Genomic DNA, 20,344 nt, shown 5'->3' on the forward strand with positions numbered 1-20,344 from the left:
TGTTTGTTAATATATGAAAATTCATAGTCTTCCTATATATACATCAAAGCTGTCTTGATTTAATTTATTAGATTCCATTAGCAATTCTTTGGAATATAAAAATGTAAATTAAAAAAATTCACTTAAAAAACTGTAATATTGAAGACAGAATTTATAATACATTTTTATTAATAAGGTAGTTAATTTCATTTCATTAGATGTTTAACTAATTCTTAGGCTATATGTTCGACGAGATACTCAAAGTAGATGTTTAAAAGCTCATTTGAAGTGTTTGATAAAGAAGTTTATGTCAGTAGCTTATAATTTTTTAGTAGCTTATAATTTTTTAGTAAGCTACGTACTTAAAGTAGCTTCTAGCTTGTTAAATTTATTACCCTTATAATCTTAATAAGATTCCATCACTATCCTTTTGTATTTTAAAATATACAAAACAATAATTATGATATCTTCCTATTATGATTTTTGTTTTTGTTTTCTAAGGTATCTCATTAGCCGACAATCACTAATCCTCTTAAGGCTTGGGGATCACATAAAGTTGGGTAAATCTCTCTCACAGTATCATTCTCGATAGACATCGCTCTAGGCTCGAACCTTTGACTAGATGCTTTAAGGAGTATAACTATATGTATCAGTTTTTTTTTAATAAGCCAACTATCTATCAGTTGTGTTAGACATTGTTGGTTTATCTCCTAGGTAAGTTATTAATTTAGATAGATATAAATTTATTTATTGATTAAAATATAATGTTGTTTTTATCATCTTATTAATATAATAAAATATATGAAAATGAAAAAAATAAAATTAATTTTTTTAAAGAAAAATTAAAATATTTAAAGTGATATTTTAACATCCAATATCGTCTAGATATTGATATAGATAACGTAATGTCACGTACGTATAAACACATTCATGCATATAAGTATATGACATCTTTTTCATCTTACTGAGTTCAGTTTACTCAACAGCTAATTTTTCTAAACAATTTCTTTATCATCAGCTAATTTTACATTTTTCATCTATCATTTATCTTATAACAGTCATCTAACTTTTCAGCTTTTAATTATCTTATTTGGTAGACGTGGTCAAACATGACCTTAGAATAGTATTTATAATAATTTTTACAAGAAGAATTCAATGGAAACAGAGAAAAAATCAAATAAAATATCTTACTGCCCACATACCCTAATCAAAAGAAGTCAATATCATCATTACTACAACTTAAGAGATTCTAATATGTTGCTGACTTGACACGTGGGCCTTTCTTGGCAGACAGATGCCACAATGGATCTTCCAATTTGTGTTCATAAATCATAATCATATTATCTTTGCCCCATCTCTTTTACAAAGCACAAGGCTTTTAAATATCCCAAAAGTGGAAAGATTTGACTTGATCTATTTTTATTGAGGATGATATAAAATCATGAAATAAAAGCAAGAATAAACTGAAATGGCAGGTGGGAATATTATTGTGCATGTCACTATTATTTTGTCAAGATTTCAATTATTTTTTTGTTTTGATTGGACAAAACAAAGAAAGGTTTAATTGAGCTGATCTTTAATGAGCAATACATGATGTGCTGCAGACAAGAAAGAAAGTAGAACTGACTATTTCCATTCTAATGAATCAAATTTCACACTGATGCATTGAAGTCTTCCATCTTCTGATGGGTCATTTATTGACACAAATCTGGTTCTAGATTTGTGGGTTACATGAGACCCCTTCATTGAAAAAAAGGACTTAACTAGGAGTAGTAAACATGGACCAGACCCAAATCCAATGGGTCATGAATCTGAGCACATTGGAATTCCTTCACAGAAATCCACATTTTTGTATGTATGCAAAATTATGACTTGTCATTAGTCATGTTGTGAGCTCAGTCATTGCCCAAATAAACACAGATTTGCATTTAACAAGAAAAGAAAGGAGGTAGTTCTGTTTCCTCATATGTGGTGACAATTGACAACACACAGCACAGAAGAACTGAATCCTTAAAACCCTTGAACAGGAAACTAAGCAGAGATAAGAAGCAGAAGAAGATGTGGAAGGCATTGCAGTGCATCAAACAAATGAATTAATTGAATGGATTGGGGAGACAAGGTTGGTGCTGTCTTGTCATATCGGCTACGTTTTTGTCTCCCATATGATACAGAGTTTTGGTCACATTGCTGGTTCTTTGATTTACCTTATTGTTTACCCACCGGTTTGCTACTATAATCTTAGAAAAAAATGCAGTGTGTGTAACTGTAACTGCGAACCATATACTCATTTATGGAAATTAAAGCTTGCTTATGTTTATTTATCTGCAATTCTGCAGAGCTCGATTGCATCAGAATGATGCACTTCCCACCATGGAGCCAGAGCAAATGTTGTAGCTCCTTCTTGACGTCAAATGAGATTCCCTGACAAAATCTAGTCATGTAGGCTCAATAGATTAAGGGAAATTTTCTGATATCCGATATTCTTATATCCTTATATCGGCATAAAACAACTTTCATCTTTAAGTTTTTGGTTTAATAGTTATCTGATTCACTGTACATTCCGGTACCTGGAACGAGAATATGTACGCGGTACGTCATCTATAAAATATTCAGTATGAGGGGTAGATATAGTTGGTTCGCGAGCGGTTTATTCTAATTAAATTTACTCATTCTAATTAAATTTACATGAAAATTATTTTTTTTTACAAGAGGAAAATACATGAAAATCATTTCGATAGATATAACAAAGTACTTATAATATTTATTTTTATTATTAATTTTTCCTCAATATTTTTAATTCTGTTAAATTCTTATTTCATTTTTATTAAAGGTTTATTTTTTCTTTATTTAAATAGGTTATGCAACCGTAAAAAAAAAAGGTTATGCAAAATGAAAATAGTAGGCCCAATTGTTTTAGTAATAAACTTGGATTGTGCAGAAAAAAGGATGTACAAAAACTATTATTGGACATTTGGCCCATGGTAAAAGATGACCCTACTTTAATTAAAACTCTAAGGTTTATCCAAAAAAAAGAATTAAAACTCTTAGGCATGTAAATAGTAGGCCCAACTCTTTTATGGGTTTTATCAGAGAACAGAAGGGCCATTGTTTGACCAAAAAAAAAAAAAAAGAAGGGCCATTGCACAACAACCTGAACACTTTGTCTTCAACTCTCCCCCCCTACATGCAGCTAATGGAAACAACTTACACGACTTCCATGGCTTTATAGCTTTTTGAACGCCAATATTAAGGAATTGGAGAGTATCAAAATGCAAAAGTACCGCTAACCGGTACGCACGAATTGGAACAAGGTACTTGGGGGTATGAGTGAATTTGGTAACTATGATTAACATAATCCAAATTTTAAGACGTTAGCAGAGTCTGCCGCTGGATGTGAAAGAGAGTGTTGATAAGTCTCACATTAATCTTCATGATGCTTGCCTAGATCACATAATATGATAACAAAATCATACGAATTGCTTTATCAAAAATGTTTTCTTAACACCTCACACATTAAGAGATAGATAGAAATAGCAGGGAGAATTTGATATGTGATTTGATCGAAAATGTTGAATAAGATAAGATGAAATATGGGTGATAATGAGATAGGAAAGAAAGTAGAGTGTAGACGTATCATTACTCAGTGTATAAATATAAATAGTAACAAGTGGCTCGTGAAAAGTAATCTCCAAAATTCCTCTCGCGACCTTCTCTATCATGTGTAAATCTCATTTTGAGAAAGAAGCTAGGTTAAAATTCAACACCTTATTTCCCTTTCTCACTTCACCAAAATTAAAACTAGGTTAAAATAAGTTTTTAGTCCCCATTTTAGAACAAAATTAAGTTTTGATAGCATAAAATATTTTTTATGGTTTTGGTCCTTACTTTTACACATAAATTTGGTTTCAATCCTTGCTTTATGATATTTCACTATGAGCTGGTGATATAAAGGGTCACATCTTTTGGGAATCACAAGATGAAATCATCACACTCGTAGAAGCACACCCAAATAACTAAATAATAGGTGTAAAAACATCTCATGAATTTAACGTGATTCAACACTCAATTGTCAAATCCACAACCTCAACAAAATATTTTAGCACTCAATTGCAATATGATGAGTACTCACTTTCTTTACTTCTTTCTTCTTTACAACACTTGATGTGGTATAATTAAGTACAGCATATCGTCCATTCATCCAAAGTCTCACTGCTTCACTTTGTCATCAACTTCATCCTTTAGGCTTCAAGAATCCTCCATGAATTCTGACCTCTCTTCTAATGACTCCAATCCATAATAGTCATCATTTCTCAATCCCAGTTTGTATTCTGTCTCCAATCCATAATATATACATTACTCAGTTTGCATTAAAACAATATGATCATACCGGCTAAAAGAGTGCGTGGTGCAATATATCTTTGATTCTTGCCTGTTTTCAAATGTTGAAGGGTTAATCCAATTAGATTGAAAGTTTACTGAATGCATCAAATTGATGCTTCTATCTTATTAGTTAGTTCCAGTAGAACAGTTCAAGTAATAGTTGTTTGCTTCAGATGATTGCTAACTATCCGTAATAAAAACATGAAAACAGAACAGAGAATGACATTCTATACTTGAATTGAAATCAATAAATATGTAGCCATGTACATGATCCTTATTATAACACATTCCAGATACAATTTAGGGAAAATGCTCAGCCAAATATCCCTCTGATGCATACTGTTTAAAAAACATATCAACAGCACTTGTTATAGTGATCCTACACCTAAAACCAATGCATTCATTTTTCCTTTGATTCATCAAAATTACTCAAGTTGAATTCTGTTCTCACCTGACCCTGAGTCTCTGCCAAATTATCACTATATTAAGCAAAACTAACACTAAAACAGCATCTAGTGTAAGTTCCTATAATGCAACCAAAATCTTATGTTACCAAATGGTTACTCTCCACTCTGAATAATATACCAATTTACCACCATTCTAAAGAAAGCTAATAACCTTTTCATCAAAGTGTGGGAAAGCTTAACAATTGGTTGAAGTCTTAAAGGGACATAGATTCACTCACAGGCATTTATAAGCTTTTGTTGCATGACTGATTAATTTTGTGAACCCATATATCACTGAATTTTTATAGAACAATCTCAAATCTCAATAACAATACTGAGTAATGTGGTCAAATTGTCCAAGTTGCATCCATTTTAGTACCCAAGTGACCTAAAGAGGTAACATTGTAACAATGATCATAAAGACAGAGACTATAAGGAGGAGAATATTTCTATCTCTATGCTGAAGAATCTAAACTTCATTGTAAGTAATGAAGCGGAGATTAATTACTTTTCTATTTCTTTTACTCTCTTTAGATAGACACCTTTTGAGTTGAAATACGGAGAAGACATCAATAGGAGAAAAAATCAGTATCGTTGTACTAATCTAGATCAAGTGTCTAACAGCTCGTAGAAGCTTAGCCAAATGTCACACAGCTTAAATAAGGCTCTTTAACACAACAAATTGGGTCCCTAAAGTAATCAATAAAATTCCAGAAACAAGTATAATCATAATAGTTGCTAAGAATCCAGAAAATTTGACAAAATTATGGAGAAATTATGGCCACAATCCTAGCTTCGAGGGTGAGACTTACTGCATCATTTTGCCTAAAAAAATTGAGTTAGTTCTAAAAGGGTTGAATAACTTCAGAACCGGATATGTCAACAATGAGTTAGACAAATTCCTCTAACGTTTTTCTAAGCCATGAAGGCAAAGCGACATCATTTTACACAACAAAAGTCACAGTAACCAGAATAACAACATAAAGTCCCACACCGGTAGCACTGAACTATATTCTAACGTTTATATACCACACGCTGACAGTTCTGGTCACGACCTTACTTGAACAGGATCTGTTCTATAGGCTCGTACAACTGTATCCTTGAGTTCTAAGGAGACAGGAACCAAAGTCTGGTTGATGAACCATGACCGTGTGATCAGAGAGTCGTCCGATTAACCTTTGGGTTCATCTGATTGACGGTGGAGGATTGTTCTCAGCTGGTATCACCGGCTGGGGTGGTCACACGGTTGTCTGATAGACTCATATTTTTTTGCATATCTACTAGCATATTTTAATTTAAAATGAAAGGAAAATTTATTTATAAAGAAAGGAATAACATTGATAAAGAAATCACCTTGATTCCCAAAGGACTTCTCACTCCAGGGGAAGAAAATGAATTGGTAGCAACTGAAATGTTTGTGCTTGCATGCCAGCTTCTTGTGCTTTTTTATGGTGTTGAACTACATGTGTTGTTTGTACAAGAAAGTCTCTTTGACCTCCCAAAGCCCAAAGGAGATTCATGCTCTAATGTAGGTGGCATTGCAGTGGTAAAACCAAAACAAAATGGTTCAAGAAAGAAAGTGATTTTGGTTGAGTCAAGCACAACAGAAAAGGTTCGAACCTTTTCATAAGTCAGGCATTTTTTTTTTTTTTGGTCAAATGAACTTAGATTCAAGAAAAGGACCTAAGTCCAATTACAAAGGGGCACAAGGCCAGATTGGCTTTACGCTACAAGGAAAAACAAAAAACAAAAGACAATAGGGGACCGCCTAGAGCAAACCAAAACCAAGTTAAAGTAGGGGAAAAATTGATCAAAAGGCCAAGTGGCATGTTTTGGGACCTTATATTTACTAAGACATGCACCCCTTTTGTTTTCATCTAATTAAACGGCAAACCCAAATCTATGTCCAACCCTCTCTTAGATTAGGTAATGGTTAATGTCACCCTCCTCTCATTTAACTCCACCTCCATTTTTTATACGCATTTAAAAGGGGGAGATGAAATTAGACCAGGGGGGTTGTTAATAACAACTACCCTTAGATTACTTGAATATACACTTTTCTTAATGTTGTTGTGCTGGAGTTGTCGAAAATTTTAAACATTTCATTTCATAGTAATTGAGTTCAATTATTTTTTATCTCGATGGTTTTACAATTACATAATTTTAATGCCTCGAGTTTAATAGTGTTTCAATTGCATTCTTTTCTAGTGATTAAAACCTCATCGACCAATCACCCTAAGTGAAGTTTTTTTTTTTCTCTTCCAGGACCTAGCAATGATGGAGCTCGTCGTTGTGTGTCGTGTCAGGTATGAGGTTGGCAAGATTAAGGTTAGGTCATTGTCTCCTCTTGCTCTTCTTGCAGCGCCTTCCACTATGGACCATTCGATCTTTCATGTGCGCGGATGATCGGGCGGTTAGGGGCACCTAGGTTTGGGGCACTGGCTGGCTCTGCAGAGGCTGAAAATCAGTTGAATTTCATTGGGCTGGCCCAGTACTAAGTTCTAGTGGCAGCAAGGAAAGAAGAGTAGACCAAGGTTTAATGTAGGCCACTAAACACACCAAGTGGGCTTTTGAAGTGGAGAAAAATAAGAATTCATTTATGATTACATTGCTTAATTATCCAGGGAAGTGGGAATTAGATCAGCATACGTCTGCATTATGTGTGCAGTGCAAATGATGTTACATCGTGCTAATCCCCTATCCATTCCACCAATTAAATATCATGGTTTAATTGTTTTATTCCACCTACAGAAATTTCTATCAAAAAGCAATTAGTGACGAATATATTCTTCACAAAAATTCATTACACATTTCAGTAGGTTTGACACGCAGATAAGTCTAAAACCTTTGACAAACTCAACCAAAATCGAATCTACTTAAGTGCCTTTATTCTTCTATGACATGTTCCTTCACTGCTTTTTGTTGTCCTATGGACTAAGCAAAGGATCCAAGTTCTGAATAACATAGAAGTATAAAAAGTTGCTTTTTTATGTTGCTACAAACAAATACTATCTGGCTTTCAATCTAAAACCAACATGATTCTCTCTACATTTTCTTTTTTTTCCATAAGGAGTCCAAATATGAATCAGAAAGATGTGAAAATTGAGAAAAAAATATTCTAGAGAAGGTTCCTTAGGAGGGGCTTAAGTTGAAAGTGGCTTTTGAAAAATTTATGAAAAGGAATAATCACTCTGCAAAGTTATGTTCAGAAAATGCTGTATGAATGGAATAACAAACCGACCTCCAGAAGATAATGGTTTCTTCATTTAATTGTTTTTCATGCTGTAATCAAAAGATTAAGGTAGCTTCAAGAAAAGCATGTTCACAAGGCGTGGCCAATCATAAATGGCCAAACATGCAAACATGATATTCTCTGACTAGGCACATTTAAACCCTCCCCATGTGTGTATTTATATATAGTGTCATATCATAAGGTTTTGGTATATAACTTGACAACTATAACATCAACATTACAGTATCATAATACAGAAGCATACCTTGATACAAGTGCTCAATACATTGACCTCCTCACATTTCATTCTCCAAAATGCAGAAATCAGAGACCCAGGCAAATCAGCCTCCACCAGGTTCCCATATATCCTTCACAGCAGCTCTCTTACTCACACATAAACAAGCACACACAAAACCTGTTTAAGGTGAAAATCTCACAATTTTTGCTTTTCATGATCCTATGATTTCAGGATATCCAACTGAGAATCCTCCCGCCAAAAGAAAGTTGTTCTACCGTACGAAGAAGAAAGGAGAGAGGGGCTTCATTGAGGGATGGTAAGCATCTAATTCTTAATGATAGATTGATAGACTTAAAATCAGGGATAGATATAAGTATAACCATGTGTAATGTTTAACTAATTAAACATGAACTGATTATTGAACTTAAAAGATTTAGAGAATAGCTTCCACTTACACCAGAAGATTTTTACTACTTGTCAGTGAATAGGATCAGCATATAATCCAACCAAGCCTTCAAACAAATTTATTTGTGTAAACGCTGATACCTTTTCTTCTTCTGTTGCAACTCTTTTTGATCATGTAGCCTCTTTGCTCTGTGCTGCTGCTGTATTTGGGAAGAATGCTGCTGAACTACAACTATGGCAGGAGAGCCATATTACTGGTATATTAGCAAGCAACGACTGTTACTGCTTCTGTAATGGGTTGTTAAAGTTTAAATCTAATGGTTGTATTACTTACTACCTCACCCTGTAAACTCATTGTAATATCGTACTCATCTACTTACTGCTTATTGTATTCAAATAAAACTAGAATCCTTGTTTTATCTAGCAGCTTTATGGTTTTCATGTAGCTCAGGGACTCTGATCAATACTTTCATGATGAAATAGGGACAAAATCATGAATAAACCATGCAGATATCAAATTAGAATATAGAAATGAAAATAAGTGGCTTGTCTCATCCCTTGTGTGTCAAGATATGCTAATTAAGAATGATATTTTACCCTAAAGAAAGGGGCTTGTTCTCTAAAGTAGTAACATTGCTGTTATTCCTAATTTCCAAATTGAATGCAATGATACCAGATATAATGCACAGCAAAGAACTAATTTCTAAAAGGGGAGCAACTCATACATGATACAACTATTTCAACATGCCTCAGGAATGTATGGAAACGTACATTTTGAACCTTCATACAATCATATGTTAAATTAAGTTTCTCCAGAGTCGCATATAGTAAAGCTTAACTTAACAAGTAAAGAAGCTCACATAAAAGTATATGTAACACAAATACAACATCTGAGCTATTCTGTACAAAAGTTTGAGATCATATTATGATTCAGTGGTAACCGTGCTCTGACGCATAATCCCTTGCTCCCCATCTATCCTCGTATTTTCCAAATGAGGGTGTGAGTGAAGGCATCCCAGTCAAGTGAAAGGGATCGGGTTCAATGCCATAATCTGTGAGCGGTCTATGCTCCAAAATATCATCATGCTTTCGCACAAAATCTGGAATCTCAATCTCCCCTTTCTTTATGTCATCCCAAAGATACTGAAGGCGGCTTACATACTTAATCTTCCAATATAATCTAAACAAAGAACAAAGTAAAACAAACAGAAATGAGAGAGAAAAAGGTAATAATCAACCATAAGAAGTTATGCAGTTGATCGCTTTAATGATGAAGTCATATGATATCATTACATTAGATTGCTTGACATAGGTTGTAATATGATACTCCTAATTGAATGCTCTTAGATGATGATTTCTGCTAAGAAATCAATAAATGACTTACCCTCCACTCAGAAAAAACCGGCCAAGAGTAGCGATGACTAGCCTGGAGCGAAGCCCAGGGTGGATGAAGTACACAGTTTGAAGCCTGTCTTTAAAATCAGCTGGAAGTTCTTCATAAATCCACCTCAAGATGGTCAGGCCAGGGGAATTATCTTCTGTTTGAACGGTGCTGTGCATGTAAACGATGCAGAATGGTCCATCTGGCAATTCACTACAAATTCTATGAAAAACATACCTCTTCAACCGCTCTGCACTCACAACTGTTGCTGCATATCATTTGAAAGCAGGTATCTCACTTAAGTGCCAAAGCAATAAAAGTATTCTAAACAGCATCTCAGACAGAAAAAAAAAATGAAAATTTTATTATTTGAGACCGTATTGCTCTTTATTTAAATATTTTTCCTGGTAGAAAGAGAATAGGATATGACGGAGGTGTTGAGAAAGGTAGGGGGCAAACTAGTTATGAATAGTGAGATTTACATATAAGATCAAGAAATATGAGCATATGGTAAGGTAATGCAGTTGAATCTAACTATGTTGAGAAATATTCCATCATTTACATACAATATGTCAAAGAGAGTACATACAAGTATACAACAATAATCAAAGCCTTTTTCCACTAGGTTGGGTTGACAACATGAATTGAACCACGCTGCAATGTCCTGTCTAGAATTAAGTCTAATGATAGACTATTAAATCCAACCCTCTCTTAATAGTTTGACCTATAGTTTCCCTTGGTTTTCCTCTAACTTTAACTGTTCGAATACCCTCCATATGGGCTACCCTCCTTATCACTGCTTCAACATGCCCAACTGCAAACAGCTATAACAAGACTCAACCCATCTTATCTCCACAGGAGGCCACCTCGACTTTATCTGTAATGATTTTATTTGTAATCTTGTCTTGTTTAGCCACTAACCCACAAAAATATTCTCAGCTCTACAACACTAAACTAAACATCCTATCATGTTGGCTCTTTACTACCTAGTACCTAGCATTTAGTTTCATATAACACTGCAGGTCCTGTAGCTATGCAATAAAATTATCCTTTAACCTTGAGATTAAACCTAAAGCACATCTCCATTTCATCCACTAGGTCTGAATTTTATGGTTGACAACCCCTTGTATATCCCTGTCATGTTGTATGATGGACCCAAGGTGCTTAAAGCATGAGATTTTTTGTGTGGTATATTCTCTGATTTTCATCTTTAAGCAGAATTCGCCTGTATCCTACTAACTTACATTACATATATTTTGTTTACTTTTGCTCAAGCGGAAGTCACGTGCTTCCAAGACTTGACTCCATATATCTAACTTTCAATTTTTTTTTTCTCTCGACTCTCCAGCTAAAAATATATTATCTGCAAAAAGCATGCACCTTGACACCCTCGTTCGATATGTTTAGTAAGAAAATCTAGAACCAAATAGAAGCATAGAGGACTCAAAGTTGACCTGTAGGACAAACTTATAGTTATAGAGAAATATTTTATGGCCCCACTTAGTGTTCTCACACTCACTAGCTGTGAGCCTGTGAGTATGTGACCAACTCGTATCGTACATATAATTGATTTTCGAATGTAAGTAATCTGAACTCCATTTTTCATTATAGAATTACCCATGTATCATAAGTCTTTTCCAAATCAATGAAAACTGTGTAAATCTCTTAGATTCCTCCAAGATCTATCCGTTGCTCTTCGCAGCAAGTACATAGATCCTCGTTTAACCTTCGTGGTACACAGCCAAATTGTTTTTCTCCTTAATCTTCATTCTTCACTGAATTATTCTCTCAAAGCTTTATAATATAGCTTAAAAACTTTATCCCTTAATAATTTGGGCAATTTTGAAAGTCACATTTGTTCACAAGGGTAAGGTTTGAAGTACTTCTCCTCCATTCACCTGGCATGCACTTAGACCTCATAATCTCCTTGAACAACTTTGTAAACCACCGTATGCCTCTCTCTCCTAACCCTTTCCTCAACCCAACACGTATATTATCTAATCAATTATCCAACTGCTTTGTTATTATCCATCCTCTTCAATGATACTTTTGCCTTACATTCTCAGATCCTTTGGTAGAAAGGAGTAATTTTGAACCTCCTCTATTGTATAAACCGCATTCAAGTCCAACGGAAGCTCATGCCCTCCATTTAATAGTTTACAAAAAGACCTCCTCCACCTTTCCTCGATGTCACGTTCCCTGACCAAATCTTTTTACTCATCCGCCGAAAGCCAAAATCCCTTCATACATGACATATAATGTCGGCAATGACGGGATATCGGCCATGGTGGAAAGCCAAAAAACTGCCATGAGAAAGCGCCATGGCAGATACACTGCTTGGTTCAAGTCTTTCCCCGCCTTGAACAAGTCTATAAACCATAGATATCGATAGCGCGCGATCGCGGCCACAAAATCCCGCTATTCGCGGCCAATAGCGGCCATCCCTTGTATGGGATTTCATTTTTGGGGGTCATCCGCGACAGGTCGCGATACTATGCTATAAAAAGTTAAACACTTGATTCCCCTGTTTTGGTGCGTGAGAATTGGTGCTCTAATTATTCAAATTTTCAACATAATTGCACAAAAACATGGTTTATCACATGACTGATTTGGCACACTGACACAGTTAAAAACAATTGTATTTCATACAAATCAGAGAGATACATAGTAGCTTTGAATAACACCCAAATGTGCCTAAGAAACAAACATCACCACCAATTGACACTAAAACCCTAAGAGTCGTGAATTCAGGGAAGGAGGTGTTACCATACCAGGATAGTACTTGCCGACGATACGGAGGATGCGGTGGTTATTCTTGTCGGAGCCATGAAGGGTGAGGAATTGCAGTTGATCGAGATCGGAGAAGTCTTCGTCGGGGGAGAGGTGCTGAGAACAATCGTGCCAACTCTCTTCTTCTGGTTCTGGTTCTGCTCCTTGTTGGTATTGGTGGGCGAGGAAGGGTCGAGCATCGACGGCGAGATCGGAAGCCAGAACCACCACCGAGAAATCCTCCGATGAATCACCCATCGCCGCCGCGTTTTCTTCTTCTGTGTGGTCAAGAATCAACGTGCTAGTGTCAGTTTGTGTATCACTGTTTCTGTTTCTGATTTTGTAGAATATAATAATAGCGTGTTTGAAGGAGAGAAGAAAGAAAAGTGGAAGGAAAGAAAGAGAAGTGGATGGGATTGATTTATGTGTGTCCCATGAACTCTTTTCCTAATGGTATGTTTGAGTTTCAATTGCCCTAACTAAACGTGAACGTAATTTATAGATTCATTTCACGTTTGTTTTATTAGAATGTGAATTCCTGAATTTTTATTATGTGGCAAACATAGTTGCAAACTAACGAACACACATACACTTCGTGTGTGTTTGGAAAACTCATTCATGATCTACGTTTCACTCCGATCCACGTTTACAGAAGCAAGAATTAGTTGCTTTTGGATTTCTAGATCCACGTTTGGCCTATTCAGATTTGAAACCAAACACACACTTCATCTCACTTGTTTCAGTTAAACTAATGGAAGGAAAATGCCTCGAAATTCGTGCTTTGACTCTAGCTCCCTTCCATCATTCCCCTTTCTCTTGTTTCTAAAGGTTTTTAGTTCTTAGCACTATTTATGTGGGCTCATACTGCCACATGTGCTTAAGCAACTCTTTGCGAATTTTGCTCTAACCATGAGTTATTAGTTCTAAGAACTATTCATCTAGTCTCACAATACCATTATAGTAGTAATATTTTTTATTTTCATATAATTTTGATTTAAATTTAAATGTTAATTTAATAGTTAAATTAAATCAGTTGATGAATGAGAGAAAAAAATTATTTTTTATGCTAAAAACTCAAAAAGTAAAACTCATTAGAGCATCTCCAATGCAAGGTTCTTAGTTCTTATTTTTGAGTTAAAAACTAACAACTAAGAACTTTACCATTGGAGGTGCTGACATAGAGTTCTTAGTTCTTAAAAATAAGAATTGAGTTCTTATATAAGAAATTTTACTTTATTACTTTATGAGTTTTATTTTTTACTTTATGAAAATAAAAAGTATAAATAATGTGCTTGGTGAGACCAAATGAATAGTGGTAAGAACTAATAACTAAGAACTCATAGTTGGAGCAAAATTGTTTGAGAGTTGCTTAAGCACATGCGGCAATACGGGCCCACATGAATAGTGCTAAGAACTATGAAATAAGAACTAACATTGGAGATGCTCTTATATAAGAACTAGTTCTTATTTTTAAGAGCTAAGAACTCCACGTCAACATCCTCCAATGGTTAAGAACTCAGATCTTAGTTTTTAGCTCAGAAATAAGAAATAAGAACCTTGCATTGGAGATGCTGTAATATGCCATAAAATTCAATAATTGAATCTAATATCAAACTACATCTCATACTCTTATTTTAATCAAAATTAAATTTTTTATTTTTTGACAAATAACAATTAGTTATCATCTTCTTTTTTAAAGTAAGGGGTTATGTTGTAGAATACAACATAAAAAGAAAACAAACAGAAAAACAAAAAACTCAACACAACACCACCTAAGTTGAAATTTCTCAAACGAGATTTCCATGACATCAGCCAACAGGAGTTGGCTCATTTTCTTTACAGGGGTCTAAATTATCATCAAGGGTTCATCCATGTCTTGGGTCAAACTTTGCCCAAAATATATGCGAGCATTGCCTCCCTTAAGATATGTTTAATCTCAACTTCTCACTTTCTGATCTACAAATCCTTTATATTTCACATTAGGGTAGTATATTTATGTCTATACAGAGATCTCTCCTCAAGAGAAGAACATAACCCAAGGAATTAGATTGACAAACAACATTCCTAATATTTCACCCCAAGAACCTGAACCCATTAAAAATAGACAATTACATATGCAAATTGTCTGAGTAACCAACCCTGCGTAAGAAACCCCTCAACCATAAGCCATCAGAGTATCTAAGACACCCTCCAAAACAAGCTCTCCCTGGATTCCCCACACACTACCATCCACATTTACAAAAACTAATTGATGCATAGGGGGTCTCCGACTTGCTATATGAACTTACCTATCAAAAATTTGAACTTGTTGGTGTGAATATTTCCCGATCGTCTCACCCAACGAAGCAATGTTAGAGACGATCACCTCCTTCTTCAAAGCTACATCCTCACTGCACGGCGGGGATGACACAGAATAGTGAGGCACAGAATTGTCGTTGTATGATGTTACAACGACGATCACACCCTTGTATTCATTGGACATTAGCGTCAATCAGTCCAACGCTAATGTAAGACCCGGATAATTTATGCGATTAATTAACTAGTTATTTATTAGTTAAATAGCGATAAGCGTTATTAAGGTTAAGTTGATGTATTTATTGTGCTTCTGTGTTTATGTAAAAATTATTATATAATTAACATTGATATTATTATTTTCTTACTTGAATTGAAATAAAAGAAAATTTAAAAATTAAGTTAAAAGATAAAAAGAAGAAAAAATATATGAAAGAAAGAAATGATAGTCAGTGACTGGTTGATAAGTGACAAAATATAATATATAATATATGAAGAAACAATATTATAGTTTAACACCCGTTCATTGATCACTTAAACTTGCTCAAAGTGATCTTAGATTATATCATAGAGTCCCTAATAATTTTTAGGATAATGATTCATCTTTCTAACATTTTTTCTATAGCTCTATGAGTTAAATCCTACACTATCCAATTAAGACTAACACTTTACTTTATCCTATAAGTCTAACCATTCTGATTCCAACTTTGTTTTAGTATTCATTTACCATTCTTTTGTCAGAATTCTCGTGGCCTTTGGGGGAGTAGCACGTGCCCAACTCCCCACTCAAATCTTGACACACCACACACTACAACCCATGACTACTCGACACCTAGACCAAGGACAACAGTTCACCCTCTCATAAACCTCTAATTAAGAAAAAGAAACTGGACAGATCCTGCTTATTTGCATGTTTCTGACATGGCACCTCATGCTTGTTTGCATGGGCGGATCTACTTGGAAGTGAGGGGGTTCATCTGAACCCCTGAACAAAATTTTTTTGCACTTACATTCCTATATAATATATTTTTTGAACCCCTGAAATTTTTAAATTATATTAGTAGACCAAGTTTTGCACTAAAGACTTACCATCACTTACTCTCTCACTCTCTTACACACATGCGCACTCAGCCACTCACCCTCTTTCTCTCGCTGCCCTAAGTTCCACTCAACTGAGATGTGAGAACTGCAATAAGAATCATCGTCTGCAAAATAGTTCAATCTCAAATTATGCTTTCTTTGTTTAATTTTTTTGTTTCGATTTAGATACTTAATTCTTGAAGACAATCGAATTATTCATTTATCTAATCTTTACTGAATTAGAAACGTTCGATGAGAAAAATATATTTTTCTGGTGTTTTCAGTTTAGATTTCTCATCTCAGTTGATCAATTTAAACTAAGATATTTTGCATGTGCATATATACATAAATATTAATGAATCATACATACATATACATGTGCATATATACATAAATATTTGCAGATATAAAATTTCAAATGACAAGTATTTTTTCCTCTGTTTTTATTTATTTGGGCTGTTATTTCCATTAGTAAGTAAAATGATAAGAGAAAGTCGTTTTTATATATTTCTACAAGTCTGATGTAAGATTTAACTTTATTCAGTTTTCCTTTGATTGAGGGGAGAAAAGGATCGCTACTGCTAGTGTAAATTGTTCAACGATTTCATAATATGAAATCACGTAGATGACAACTATGACTTGCATAATTTCTTATGTATAAACATATTAAAGTTGTTTTTAATTATATTTTTACCGATGTTTTCATGTGAAAAATTTGAACCCCTAATCAGGGGGTCCTGGATCCGCCACTGCTTGTTTGCATGGTGGATTTCTTCCAAACACACCACCTCCTTCTTGCTGCATGGTGAACGTGTCGTTTGCTGCACTTATGTTTGCATATTATAACCATGAGATAATTGCCCAGCTTACACGTCCTTCTGACTTCATACGACACACGTCCTTCTATTGTGTGGTTTCTTCACATATAAGTATTGAAATCTATGCGTATATAAGGCAGCAACATGGCCTTCGATGGAAGAAATGGAAACACACAAAAAGATCACAATAGCATTAGTTATTTGAGTGAGTAAGTTGTTATTTGAGTGAGTAAGTTTTTGGTGAAAATTCTAGAGTGTACGTTGAGTGTGAGGAGATTCTTGTGTTTTAGAGCGGAAGTTAGGATCTTGAAACTTAGCATCTTTAAAAAAAAGAGATTAATTTTCTAAGATCGGAAGGGTCATAAGGTTCGCAACTTCTATGCACTACTACTCAGTGGCGGATCCAGGACCCCGGGGTCAGGGGGTTCAAATTTGTCTATGACCTTCCTAAAATTAAAAACATACCATAATCAGTAAAAACATGGCAGCACTACTCTATTTTAACAAAGGAAAAAGGATTAATAATATAATTAAGCATTTAATTAAACACTTTGATTCATATCAGAACAAGGTAATTTGCAGCAGCTTGCATATACAAACAATTGAGCTGCCAATTGGAATGGCAAGTTACCATGCCATTATTTATTTATTTTTTATAAGCAAAGCATTCATTAAAATCAAGCACAAGGAGTGCTAACAGCAATACAACGTTTGAGAAATCAATTACCTTACACACAAATCAGACCCAAGTAATCACTAAGAACTAAGGACAGCAACATACTTCATAGTTAAGTTATCCAAACAACATTAATAACTACCTTACTACCCAGCCCCAAGAAAGCAAAAGATGATACAGTAACACCATAGGTTACAAAAGACAAAACACCCTGTAAGATATAGCAAGCGATCCATCACATGTTGGTGCTCACCATGCCATTATTTATAAATCAACAAAACCATGATGCTTGCAGCTCAACACAATCAAATAGTCAATGTATTTTCAGTTCTAACTCAATTCTTTTCAATATAGGCAACACTAAAATTATTCCAGTAAATGAAACAAATTTGAAATGAAAGTATAAATTTAAAATGTATCAACACTATATCCGTTTAACATTTAAGGTAATGAGAAGAAGTGCACATCCCCTGATCACCTGATGCAGTTCACAAAGTTAGGCAAAAGATCATAGAGCATATGGACTTATGGGCTATGGCTATCTCAGTGCGAGGACCCGGGCAGGAGTTGTATATGATTATTTGTATGAGCTGCATGATGTACAAAGATTGCCATTTCATACAATATAACTATTACTAGTGGTAATTTTAGGTCATTCTTTTCGTGCCAATTGATGCTATTTGGTCATTATATCATTGCTGAGGATGAATGTAGTTTGTGTTTGGAATAAGTTACATTCAACGTCAATGGAAAAGAATGAAACAAGTTGTTGATTCAAAAAAAGAAAATATAAATTTGAACTTGGAATTGAAGGGGAAAATCTTGAAAACAAGAAACTAGGATAAACAAATTGAACAGGTGAGAAGAATTAGAAGATTATAACTTTAGAAATTAGGGGAAAAACAGAAATTAGGGTTAGGAAAAAATCAGCCATGCCCATACCTGTAGAAATTAGAACCGCAGAGGCACAGCCAAAGGCAGGGGCGCACGGCTGGAGAGTGGCACGTGGTGGTGCGGCGGCGGCGGCCGGCGTGGTGGTGGCCGGTGGTGGTGGTGGCCGGTGGTGGAAATCAGAGAATGAGAGCGTGAGTGCAGAGTGCGTGCGTGGTGACTGTGAGAGGAGAGAGAGATCTGACTAATAGTGACTATAGTGTGAGAGAGAGAGGAGTTGGGGTCTAGGGTGCAATATTAAATTTTCAGGGGGTTAAAAAAAACATGTTATAGGGGGTAGGTTGAATTTTTTTTTCTTCAGGGGGTTCAACTGAACCCCACTGGGCCCTATGTGGGTCCGCCCCTGCTACTACTACTCACGAAGGTAAGGGTAACTCAGTATAGAGTGTCTTTGAGTCTTGCATGCTTTTATCGCACTGCATGCGTTTGAGATGAAGGTGTTTAATTTGCTTGGCAATTGATTGAAATATTGGTATGCTTGCTATGTTGTATACTTGCTTATGTTGAATATTTTCTGAGACTTGTGACAAATGTTTTCTGAGGCTAAGGCCGTTGTTAAACAATAGAGACATGCGTCTCTGTTTTTGAGAGGCTTCGACCGTTTACTGGTTTCTGTCATTACTGCTTTCTAGTTGATATGACAGGGTTATGCTTTCCAACACTGAATTATTGATTCATCGCTCAATAGAGCTTGATGTGTTTGTGCTGAATATGGAATTGAGTTGACGTATGCTTGTTGATATTAAGAGTAACATAGGGTTACTCTGCCTTGATTATTGGATTTGAAATTGTTGATATATATTTGTGCATATGCGTTGTTGGATTGTACTCTGTGTGGCCTTCGTGGCGTACTGTGTGGCCTTCGTGGCGTTATTAAGTGGCGGTCAGGTGATTGTGTTCACCTGGTTGTCCTGCCTTGCGTGGCGATAAGCGGCAATGCGGTGGTTGTGTCCACCCGATTGTCCCGTCTTGTGTGACGTATAAGTGGCGGTCAGGTGATTGTGTTCACCTGGTTGTCCCGTCTTGTGTGACGTATAAGCGGCGGTCAGGTGATTGTGTTCACCCGGTTGTCCTGCCTTGTGTGGCGCAATAAGTGGCGATGAGGAGGTGTGGTCCTATCATTGTCCCGTCTTACGAGACGTCATTGATTTACCCATATTGTTGGTTTTACTGATATCTGATTAGATGTTATAGTTTGAGGTTGTTGATATATGATTTGATGGTATATTGTCAAGGTTGTTGATATCTGATTTGATGTTATAGATTGAGGTTGTTGTTATTTAATTTGATGTTATATTGTTGAGATTATTGTCATATGATTTGATTCTATATTGCTGAATATATGTCGTCATCTATCTTGAATTAAGTTGCTAGTTTATGTGCCATGATATGCACTTAAATTTGAATAGCATGTTTTTCCCTTTTATACGTGGTAATGACATGGAGTTAACCTTTTCTATTTGCTACTTGTTGTTTGGGCGCTTAACGCTATTAAGCGATGGAGATCCTTCCGCCGAAGTTTAGCTGCTCGAGTTAGAGATCGGGTCGTAGGCAGTGGAGTAGAGGTGTAAGAAGCAACTTTGCTTCTCCTTTGTGGATTATGTTTGAGTCTCCTTTTCTATATGAGAACTCTGTTATTAAAACCTTGATTCCGCCATTATTAAAGTGCGCATACTTATTTTGAACCTTACTTATGG

General features: G+C 35.3%; 1 protein-coding gene, 2 long non-coding RNA genes and 1 other non-coding gene across 4 annotated transcripts; 2 read left to right on the forward strand and 2 right to left on the reverse strand.

Annotated features, from left to right (window-relative positions):
• Positions 1–5,855: 5,855 nt before the first annotated feature.
• On the forward strand, positions 5,856–6,065 carry LOC130734968 (small nucleolar RNA U3). The gene has a single exon (XR_009018298.1). It is a non-coding gene; the product is annotated as a small nucleolar RNA U3 (small nucleolar RNA).
• A 2,162-nt stretch (positions 6,066–8,227) lies between these two features.
• LOC130730091 (uncharacterized) lies at positions 8,228–9,106 on the forward strand. The gene is made up of 3 exons (XR_009016237.1): positions 8,228–8,392; positions 8,507–8,591; positions 8,860–9,106. It is a non-coding gene; the product is annotated as an uncharacterized LOC130730091 (long non-coding RNA).
• A 296-nt stretch (positions 9,107–9,402) lies between these two features.
• LOC130730090 (uncharacterized) lies at positions 9,403–13,289 on the reverse strand. Its single transcript, XM_057581982.1, has 3 exons — positions 12,833–13,289; positions 10,065–10,329; positions 9,403–9,860 (listed from the first exon to the last, which is right to left on the reverse strand). The coding sequence occupies exons 1-3, from the start codon at positions 13,086–13,088 to the stop codon at positions 9,611–9,613; spliced, it is 771 nt and encodes a 256-aa protein (XP_057437965.1). The 5' UTR covers positions 13,089–13,289; the 3' UTR covers positions 9,403–9,610.
• A 4,703-nt stretch (positions 13,290–17,992) lies between these two features.
• On the reverse strand, positions 17,993–18,746 carry LOC130732580 (uncharacterized). Its single transcript, XR_009017078.1, has 2 exons — positions 18,639–18,746; positions 17,993–18,286 (listed from the first exon to the last, which is right to left on the reverse strand). It is a non-coding gene; the product is annotated as an uncharacterized LOC130732580 (long non-coding RNA).
• Between the last annotated feature and the right edge of the window lie 1,598 nt (positions 18,747–20,344).

Source organism: Lotus japonicus, chromosome 1, assembly GCF_012489685.1.
Source record: "Lotus japonicus ecotype B-129 chromosome 1, LjGifu_v1.2".
Classification (NCBI taxonomy): Eukaryota; Viridiplantae; Streptophyta; class Magnoliopsida; order Fabales; family Fabaceae; genus Lotus; species Lotus japonicus.